Source organism: Salvelinus namaycush, chromosome 5 (genome assembly GCF_016432855.1).
Source record: "Salvelinus namaycush isolate Seneca chromosome 5, SaNama_1.0, whole genome shotgun sequence".
In the NCBI taxonomy this organism is placed as follows: Eukaryota; Metazoa; Chordata; class Actinopteri; order Salmoniformes; family Salmonidae; genus Salvelinus; species Salvelinus namaycush.
In genome coordinates this window covers 10,176,844-10,187,661 of record NC_052311.1, presented here as the reverse complement: position 1 = coordinate 10,187,661, position 10,818 = coordinate 10,176,844, and the positions used below count along the sequence as shown (strand labels likewise).

The 10,818-nt window shown below is 41.9% G+C and overlaps 1 protein-coding gene across 1 annotated transcript; it reads right to left on the bottom strand.

The window, feature by feature from the left end:
• Positions 1–497: 497 nt before the first annotated feature.
• On the bottom strand, positions 498–9,600 carry dnajc4 (DnaJ (Hsp40) homolog, subfamily C, member 4). The gene is made up of 8 exons (XM_038993579.1): positions 9,492–9,600; positions 8,752–8,840; positions 7,977–8,111; positions 7,653–7,743; positions 5,917–6,089; positions 4,166–4,333; positions 1,709–1,795; positions 498–1,544 (listed from the first exon to the last, which is right to left on the bottom strand). Exons 3-8 carry the CDS (start codon positions 8,066–8,068, stop codon positions 1,445–1,447), a joined length of 711 nt encoding a protein of 236 aa, XP_038849507.1. The 5' UTR covers positions 8,069–8,111; positions 8,752–8,840; positions 9,492–9,600; the 3' UTR covers positions 498–1,444.
• Positions 9,601–10,818: the final 1,218 nt, after the last annotated feature.

Below are 10,818 nucleotides of genomic sequence, written 5' to 3'. Positions count from 1 at the left end.
AAGCGCCAGGGACTGGGAGACTTGTCGGGATCGAGGGAAAGATGAAGGGAGCAAAGTACAGAGAGATCCTTGATGAAAACCTGCTCCAGAGCGCTCAGGACCTCAGACTGGGGTGAAGGTCCATCTTCCAACAGGACAACGACCCTAAGCACACAGCCAAGACAACGCAGGAGTGGCTTCGGGACAAGTCTCTGAATGTCCTAGTGTGGCCCAGCCAGAGCCCGGACATGAACTCGATCAAACATCTCTGGAGAGACCTGAAAATAACTGTGCAGCAACACTCCCCATCCAACCTGACAGAGCTTGAGAAAACCTGCAGAGAAGAATGCCAAAGGTGCTTTAACAAAGTACTGGGTAAGGGTCTGAATACTTATGTAAATGTGATATTTCAGTTTTTAGTTTTTTATAAAATTTGCAAACATTTCTAAAAACCTGTTTTTACTTTGTCATTATGGGGTATTGTGTGTAGATTGATGAGGGGGGGGGGGGGGGGGGGGGACTATTTAATCAATTTTAGAATAAGGCTGTAATGTAACAAAATGTGGAAAAAGTCAAGGGGTCTGAATACTTTCCAAATGCACTGTATCTGGGAACAGTTTTCCCTCATCATATGACCAGGAAATGCTCTAGGCCCAAAATATTGCCTATAGGTATCATTGTCAGGAAAAACTCTTTATGACTGTATTTGGGTCCACCATGGGCCCAGTAGCGATGTCAAGAGTTCCATGATATCATTGACTCACAGAGAGGCACAATGACTGAATCCCATTGGTTCAAGGGCAGCTGTGCACAGCACCCCTTATCCGTCATTAAGGGACTTTACCTTTGATTTGTCTTCAGTACGCAACACTGTACTGCATCTCCAGTGGGCAAATTCACACTGTCATATGAACCCCCATCAGACTGCCTCTGAACGGGCGTGGGGGAAAACGGCATGTCACTGCGAACCAATTAGCAACTGGCTAACAGGAGTCTTGGTTCCATCCAACAGAGGAAGAGATGTGCTGCTAACGACCAGGTCCTACTGCCGTTAGTCTTGTGATACCGGACCAAACCTCCACAAACATTCTCCTTTTGAAGAAACCTAGAACGGCTGGGGTCGACTTTCTACTGTGACAAAGACATGTACCCCATATGCTGTTCCAGTTTCACCCAGGCATTACATACTATGTTGTTACAATATCCCAGCTAATACACGTCTTTTTTTTAAATTTTACTCCTCAGTTTAGTATCCGAGGTCCAAGCAAACGTCAGCTGTGCACATCATAAACGTTAGCTGTGCACATCATAAACGTTTGCCCCAATGTTATTTTCTTTGAAAGCTAACTACTCCTAACACATTCAACCGTTCACTCCCCTTCCTGACTGACTCCATTCCTCTTCATTGGCCTTCCGCCAACTCAATCTACCTTGTTTTAAGGTGTACTCTTATTCTACGAAACTCCTACTTGTCCTCTCCACTGTTGCGAGTGATTTTGTATTTCTCCAGGAAGTCTGCATGTTTCTGTCTGAGAATCTCTGTCTGCTTCTTAAACCCGTTCACTCTGCAAATCAAAATGAAGAAATCAGGTCCAGTCTCAGGTATATCCTACAAACAAATCATATTAATACATACTCGATGCAATGTTGATAACTACCACTACCGTAACTAGAACAGTGTAGTAACACATGTAATAAACACTTATAACACGTTTGAATTCTCACACACCTTGCCCTTTCTTTGGACTCTTTGTAGATCTGTGTGATGACCCTGTCCTTCTCATCCATGAAGTTGTTATGGATTGACTCCAATTTTCTGTGTGACCGGAAGACAGAGAGACCTGTCAGACAACAGACTTACACACAGTGGAATATCGTTGCCAGTTCAATTGGTATTTTGATTATTATTCATGTTTTATTATTCCGTACTAGTACAAATAGTCATACCAGGAAAAGTTGAATCTCTACAAACAATAAAAGTGCTTTCAAGTCATCGTGCCAAAACACAGATTAGCAGATATATGACAGCACAACCTGGGTCTGAGCCAGGGGCACCTGTGCCTACAAAACAGACAGTTATCGGAGTCTACAGACTATTTAGTCTAGACTATGAATGAGTAAAAACATAGTAGTAGCAGTAATAGTCAAATGTCACATTTTGGCACATTACTCAGAAATGCATTTGCGTGACAGAAGTGTGATTCCTTTCCTTGAACGTGACAGAAGTACTGCATTTCTTATTTAATTATGTGCTGAGTGTACATACATACAGTACTAATGTCCAAGTATCAGTTTCACTCTGGTCTTTTCCCATATTACCTGAAGAGAACGTGAGCACTGGCCCATGATGTTACCTAAAGAAGAGAACGTGAGCGCTGATGCTCAGGCCCATGATGTTACCTAAAGAAGAGAACGTGAGCGCTGATGCTCAGGCCCATGATGTTACATGAAGAGAATGTGAGCGCTGATGCTCAGGCCCATGATGTTACATGAAGAAGAGAACGTGAGCGCTGATGCTCAGGCCCATGATGTTACATGAAGAGAATGTGAGCGCTGATGCTCAGGCCCATGATGTTACATGAAGAAGAGAACGTGAGCGCTGATGCTCAGGCCCATGATGTTACATGATGAGAACGTGAGCGCTGATGCTCAGGCCCATGATGTTACCTAAAGAAGAGAACGTGAGTGCTGATGCTCAGGCCCATGATGTTACCTAAAGAAGAGAACGTGAGTGCTGATGCTCAGTCCCATGATGTTACATGAAGAGAACGTGAGCGCTGATGCTCAGGCCCATGATGTTACATGAAGAGAACGTGAGCGCTGATGCTCAGGCCCATGATGTTACATGAAGAAGAGAACGTGAGTGCTGATGCTCAGTCCCATGATGTTACATGAAGAAGAGAACGTGAGCGCTGATGCTCAGGCCCATGATGTTACATGAAGAGAACGTGAGCGCTGATGCTCAGGCCCATGATGTTACATGAAGAAGAGAACGTGAGTGCTGATGCTCAGGCCCATGATGTTACATGAAGAGAATGTGAGCGCTGATGCTCAGGCCCATGATGTTACATGAAGAAGAGAACGTGAGTGCTGATGCTCAGGCCCATGATGTTACCTAAAGAAGAGAACGTGAGCGCTGATGCTCAGGCCCATGATGTTACATGAAGAGAATGTGAGCGCTGATGCTCAGGCCCATGATGTTACATGAAGAAGAGAACGTGAGCGCTGATGCTCAGGCCCATGATGTTACATGAAGAGAATGTGAGCGCTGATGCTCAGGCCCATGATGTTACATGATGAGAACGTGAGCGCTGATGCTCAGGCCCATGATGTTACCTAAAGAAGAGAACGTGAGTGCTGATGCTCAGGCCCATGATGTTACCTAAAGAAGAGAACGTGAGTGCTGATGCTCAGTCCCATGATGTTACATGAAGAGAACGTGAGCGCTGATGCTCAGGCCCATGATGTTACCTGAAGAAGAGAACGTGAGTGCTGATGCTCAGTCCCATGATGTTACATGAAGAAGAGAACGTGAGCGCTGATGCTCAGGCCCATGATGTTACATGAAGAGAACGTGAGCGCTGATGCTCAGGCCCATGATGTTACATGAAGAAGAGAACGTGAGTGCTGATGCTCAGGCCCATGATGTTACATGAAGAGAATGTGAGCGCTGATGCTCAGGCCCATGATGTTACATGAAGAAGAGAACGTGAGTGCTGATGCTCAGGCCCATGATGTTACATGAAGAGAACGTGAGCGCTGATGCTCAGGCCCATGATGTTACATGAAGAAGAGAACGTGAGCGCTGATGCTCAGGCCCATGATGTTACCTGAAGAAGAGAACGTGAGCGCTGATGCTCAGGCCCATGATGTTACATGAAGAGAATGTGAGCGCTGATGCTCAGGCCCATGATGTTACATGAAGAGAATGTGAGCGCTGATGCTCAGGCCCATGATGTTACCTGAAGAAGAGAACGTGAGCGCTGATGCTCAGGCCCATGATGTTACCTGAAGAAGAGAACGTGAGCGCTGATGCTCAGGCCCATGATGTTACATGAAGAGAACGTGAGTGCTGATGCTCAGGCCCATGATGTTACCTGAAGAAGAGAACGTGAGCGCTGATGCTCAGGCCCATGATGTTACATGAAGAGAACGTGAGCGCTGATGCTCAGGCCCATGATGTTACCTGAAGAAGAGAACGTGAGTGCTGATGCTCAGGCCCATGATGAGCATACAGTAGCTAACTATTCTAAAGTTCCTCTTCCTCTTCCTCTCCCACTCCTCAGCTGTGGTCTCCTGAGGCTGAGAGTGTTTGAACTGATCCCAGTAGCGCATACTCTCCTGAGCTTCCGCCCTGAGAGAGAGAGAGAGAAAAGGGGAATAAAACTCTTGAGATTTGTGTATGAACTCACAGGGCTGTTTGTCAAATAAAATACAATTCTATTGGTCACATACACATATTTAGCAGATGTTATTGTGGGTGTAGCGAAATGCGTGTGTTCCTAGCTCCAACACTGCAGTAATATCTAACAATACACACAAATCTAAAAAGTAAAAGAATGGAACTAAGAAATATTAGGACGAGCAATTTCGCAGTCCAGAGTATATATACAGTAAATCAAATCAAGTCAAAAGTTTGGACACACAATCTCATTCAACGCTTTTTCTTTGTTTGTACTATTTTCTACATTGTAGAATAATAGTGAAGATATAAAAACTATGAAATAACACATATGGAATCCTGTAGTAACCAGAAAAGTATTAAACAAATCTAAATATATTTTATATTTGAAATTCTTCAAAGTAGCCACCCTTTGCCTTGATGACAGCTTTGCACACTCTTGGCATTCTCTCAACCAGCTTCATGAGGTAGTCACCTGGAATGCATTTCAATTAATAGGTGTGCCTTGTTAAAAGTTAATTTGTTGAATTTCTTTCCTTCTTAATGCATTTGAGCCAATCAGTTGTGCTGTGACAAGGTAGGGGTGGTATACAGAAGATAGCATCTGTGAATGTATTGTAATGTTTTTAAAATGGTATAAACTGCCTTAATTTTGCTGGACCTCAGGAAGAGCAGCTGCTGCCTTGGCAGGAACTAATGGGGATCCATAATAAATACAAATATAGTATATACAGCGCTGTGAAAAAGTATTTGCCCCCTTTCTAATTTTCTCTACTTTTGCATATTTTTGATACTGAATGTTATCAGAATTTCAACCAAAACCTAATTTAGATAAAGGGAACCTGAGTTTACAAATAAACAAAATTGATACTTGTTTTATTTATTTAGTTAACAAAGTTGTGCAACACCCGATTCCCCTGTGTGAAAAAGTAATTTCCCCCCCACCTTTAGCTGCAATGACTCCAACCAAATACTTCCCGTAGTTGTTGATCAGTCTCTAACATCGCTGTGGAGGAATATTAGCCCACTCTTGCATGCAGAACTGCTTTAACTCGACGACATATGTGTGTTTTCAAGCATGAACTGCTCGTTTCAAGTCCCGCCACAAATTCTCAATTGGGATTAGGTCTGGACTTTGACTAGGCAATTCCAAAACGTCAAATGTGTTTATTTTTAGCCATTTTTTATGTTGAATCATTCTCTTGCTGCATGACCCAGCTGTCCTTCAGCTTCAGCTCACAGACGGATGGCCTGACATTCTCCTGTAGAATTCTCTGATACAGAGCAGGATGTATGGTTCCTTCTATTAAGGCAAGTCGTTCAGGTCCTGAGGCAGCAAAGCATCCCCAAACCATTACACTACCACCAACACCATGCTTGACCATTTGTATGAGCTTCTTACTGTGGAATGCAGTGTTTGGTTTTCACCAGGCATAATGGGACACGTGTGTGTGTGTGTGTGTGTGTGTGTGTGTGTGTTTGTATGCATGGGTTAGTTCCTGCTTGCTTGAGTGTGTGCACATTTGTTTATGTACCTGGGGTTGTATGTGGAGGTGGGTCTGAAGGCCTGTCCCCCAGTGTAAGGGTGCCGTAGCCGCAGGTCGTACTCTCTCCTGGACACCTCCTTACTCAGCACCCTGTAGGCCTCGTTCAGCTCCACAAACTGGCCATGCAGCCCCGGGTTAGACGGGTCACTGTCTGGGTGCATCTGGTAGAGAGACAGGGGGCAGTGAGGATTAGTGATGAAAAAGCAGTCGATACCAGCACACTGTTGAATGCTCCCGCTGTTTCAGTCGGTGCTAAATGGATGTGTGTACACTACATTTGAGCAGTCAGGATGAGGATTAGGACAAACCAGGGTTACTACTGTACATGCATACATACAGATAGATATAAACTTACTGTGTAGCTACAAACTGCAGAAAACTCATGTACTGACATAATACAACACACAATACAAATATGTACTGGCAAATATACTGTACATCCCTGTTAACATAGAGATCCTCACAACACCAAAACAAACAGTACAACAGTGAGCTCCAAAAGTATTGGGACAGTGACACATTTGTTGTTTTGGCTCTGTACTCCAGCACTTTGGATTTGAAATGATACGCGAGCATGAGACCGTCAGCTTTAATTTGAGGGTATTTTCATCCATATCGGGTGAACCGTTTAGAAATTACAGCACTTTTTATACATAGTCGCCCCCATTTTAGGGGACCAAAAGTATTGGGACAAATTCACTTATATGTGTATTAAAGTAATCAAAAGTTTAGTATTTGGTCCCATATTCCTAGCACGCAATGATTACATCTCGCTTGTGACTATCATTTCGGAGTCACTTTCCTTGTAAGAACAGAATGTCTCTTCTACATTAATGTGGATGTTACCATGATTACGGGCAGTCCTGAATGAATCGTGAATAATGATGAGTGAGAAAGTTAGACACACAAATATCATAACACCCCCAAAAAATGCTAACATCCCCTTTTATTGTAATGGTGAGAGGTTAGCATGTCTTGGGGGTATGATATTTGTGTGTCTAACAATCTCACTCATCATTACTCACAATTCATTCAGGATTATTCGTAATCATGGTAGCAGCCACATTAATATAGTGTTTAGAAACATATTCTATTCCTATTTACAATAAAAGTGACTCCAAAATGACAATACATTATTTACCATTAAATTCGATTGTGCACAAAATTATCTGAAACACAACCAAAAACAAACAGCAAATGCATCCAACAAGTTTGTAGAGTCACAAACTTGATGTAATCATGTGCTAGGAATATGGGACCAAATACTAAATTTGACTACTTTAATAGACATAAGTGAATTAATTTGTCCCAATATTTTTGGTCCCCTAAAATTGGGGTTACTATGTACAATACGTGCTGTAATTTCTAAAAGGTTCAACCGATATGGATGAAAATGCACATTAACCTCATAGTCACTGTATCATTTCAAATTCAAAGTGTTGGAGTACAGAGCCAAAAGAAAACGTGTCACTGTCCCAATACTTTTGGAGCTCACTGTATATTTATTCATGAACACAGTGGGAATGTGATGTTGGAAGATAGAAAAATACTGTAGAAGAGTGCACTCGTGTGGTCGGAGAGAGAAGCTGCAATTCCTTATAAACCATAATTGCATGCAACAATAAAGCCTAAATATGTGCTGCTTAAACCATTAAATCATGTGCCTTTTATGAATTTACTAAGTATTTAAAGCTTTTAGTTGATAGGTTCGGAGATTGTCGTACCTTTTTTGATTTATCGAAAAATGCATTCTTGATTTGCTCCAGTGTGGCATCAGGTTTTACACCAAGAAGGTCGTAGTGGTTAAATGCCGCTCTGCAATGAGACACAAGGAATCCTAATTATACAGGATAACAACACACAGTACTGGGACCAAATACAGTACAGTATTGTGACCATGGACTCAACAATGCCTAACAGACCACAATCATCAGCATACTAGTGTAAGTACAGTGTAATTAGACAAGTGTCAAATGCACACAAACACACCGGCATGCACATTGTATAGCTGTGCACAAAGGTAAATACTGTAGGGGGAGAGAGCATACCTGTGCACAGAGCTCTGAAAGAGCAGGCGCAGTCCGCTCTTGCAGCACCATAGACAGCTCTGACAAAGACGCAGCTGGGCCTCCAACTGCATGGTGGGAAGTATTGTTGCCTATAGAGTTTACAAAACAAATGACCTACGGAGGAGAAAAGACGTAGGAAAATATCAGTAGTGGAAGTATAAAAACTATATCTGGGGATGAGTTATCAATCATATCATATCTCCCTCACTAGCTTTAAGCACCAGCTGTCAGAGCAGCTCACAGATTACTGCACCTGTACATAGCCCATCTATAATTTAGCCCAAACAACTACCTCTTCCCCTACTGTATTTATTTATTTATTTTGCTCCTTTGCACCCCATTATTTCTATTTCTACTTTGCACATTTCTACTTTCTTCCACTTTAAATCTACCATTCCAGTGTTTTACTTGCTATATTGTATTTACTTCGCCACCATGGCCTTTTTTTAGCCTTTACCTCCCTTATCTCACCTCATTTGCTCACATTGTATATAGACTTATTTTTCTACTGTATTATTGACTGTATGTTTGTTTTACTCCATGTGTAACTCTGTGTTGTTGTAGGTGTCGAACTGCTTTGCTTTATCTTGCCCAGGTCGCAATTGTAAATGAGAACTTGTTCTCAACTTGCCTACCTGGTTAAATAAAGGTGAAATAAAAAAAATATATTAAAAAAATATGCCTATTGCATCAAAGACAGTTACAAATACTTTCCCCATATAATGTGATAATAGGGTGCCGTTGTCACATATACCGTTCAGTCAGTAGGATGTCATTGAAAAGATAGTGGTCAGCAACAGGACAAAGAGGAGAGTCCACTCAGTCACTGGGCACGTGACGTCACTGCAACACAACAAGAGCAAAGAGGGCGTCATATATTGTGCAGGCTTTGAGCATAGTCAACATAGCTAGTCTTTTTTTACTTGATAAATATAGTCAACATAGCTAGTATTTGTTTTACTTGATAAATATAGTCAACATAGCTAGTCTCTTGAATCTTTCCACGGAGATTGACGCTTGGCCAATTTAAAGTTAGAAGAGTTTGAAGACACTGTAGTCACAGCATGAATACAACAACAGTTCAGTCATTACCTACAGTAATTCACAGCAAGTTACACGTTCTGTCCCTTGCAAATCATCTAACTAGTTACTCCATTGATTATGTTTTACGCATTTGTTAGCTGTACTGGCTAGTTAGCTAGTGTGGAGAAGCATTAAACAAACTTGATAGTATCTGTAGCTATACACTTGTGGACATAGCTGGCTACCCAGTTAACTTACTTTATGCATATACCTTTAGTTATTATCAGTCGAAATTGTACAGCCAACACACAGTATACTCTAGTTAGCTAACTAGGTAGAATTTAGCCAGTAGTAGCTAACGTTAGCAAGCTAACTCAACTAAAGAGACTGTTGACCTATGATTTCATGTGGCAAAAACACACTAGTATTTTAACAAAAGACAGAATCAAGGGTAAAGAAGCACAGACGTACCATAATACTGCATTTTCTTCGTTTCATAACAAAAAAATTATGGGAACGGGTTGTTACATAAGTGTCTTTTACAGATTGCAGTGCTGCTGTCTGCAACATTGTTGTCTGGGTAGAGTAGTTTTCAGTAAGGAACGCTGTAGCAAAAATGTTTTACAACGGAAAACACACGTGTTCCTATTGGACAAATTCAGGACGATAGTACCCAGTTTCATTCCCTTTCTAAACGTTTACTCCATACTGACCACGACCATACGCTACTAAACGTTATTTATTTTGAAGGTTAACCCTTTCATGCCTTTCCATTCTCTACAAGATATGCATCAAGTGGATTGTTTTTTCTTGCTAACAGCAATTATCTACATTAAATCAAAAGTCTGTTCAATAACGTATTGGGGAAACGTGTTGTTCAATACAAACCGTTCCGCAACGTAGCAAATGTTCAAGCGAACTGAACACACCTCTGCTGTGAGAGTGGGCGAGGCTGACCTGATTGTTATGACCGTCTATCCCCAAAACCACTTCCTGGGCTTACTTTTGTTTAAACTTGAGACCACACATTTGTGTCTCTCACCGACCGCTTTTGAACATGTTTACGCTCAAGGCTTTAGTTCAGTCAGCGCCGACTCCAGAAATTGTAACGAAACATGTTCGTTGTTCAGGCTTGACTTTACTTGTTTATGCTAGAGCGGTGGAGGGAACCGTATGTGGTAAGCATCTTTATAACTAGATCTATTTTTGTGTACGTTACCTTGTCAGGACAAGGTGTTGTTTATTTCAAACTGTCAAACGAATATTGGCGAGAAACTGATTTAACTTCTCCATAGAGGAACTCTGGAGCTCTGTCAGAGTGACCATCGGGTTGTTGGTCACTTCCCCGACCAAGACCCTTCTCCCCCGATTGATCAGTTTGGCCGGGAGCCCAGCTTTAGGAAGAGTCTTGGTGTTTCCAAAATTCTTCCATTTAAGAATGATGGAGGCTACTTTGTTCTTTGGGACCTTCAAAGCTGCAGTTGTTTTTTTGGTACCCTAGGGGTACCATTCCCCACAATTCCTTCGACCTCATGGCTTGGTTTTTGCTCTGACATGCACTGTCAACTGTGGGACCTTATATAGACAGGTGTGTGCCTTTCCAAATCATGTCCAAGCAATTGAATTTATCACAGGTGGACTCCAATCAAGTTGTAGAAACATCTCAAGGAAACAGGATGTACCTGAGCTCAATTTCAAGTCTCATAGCAAAGGGTCTGAATACACACATTGTAGATTGATGAAGAACATTTGTAATTTAATCCATTTTAGAATGAGCCTGTAACTTATCAAAATGTGG

What these genes read in the sequence shown, in the direction of transcription:
- dnajc4 (XM_038993579.1), bottom strand. Translation starts at nt 8,068, where the DNA reads ATGCAGTTGGAGGCCCAGCTGCGTCTTTGTCAGAGCTGTCTATGGTGC. An exon ending in TTTTCGATAAATCAAAAAAG is followed by an intron (nt 6,090 to 7,652) that starts GTACGACAATCT and finishes TCTCTCTACCAG; the next exon opens with ATGCACCCAGACAGTGACCC. An exon ending in ACTCACGTTCTCTTCTTCAG is followed by an intron (nt 1,796 to 4,165) that starts GTAACATCATGG and finishes CCGGTCACACAG; the next exon opens with AAAATTGGAGTCAATCCATA.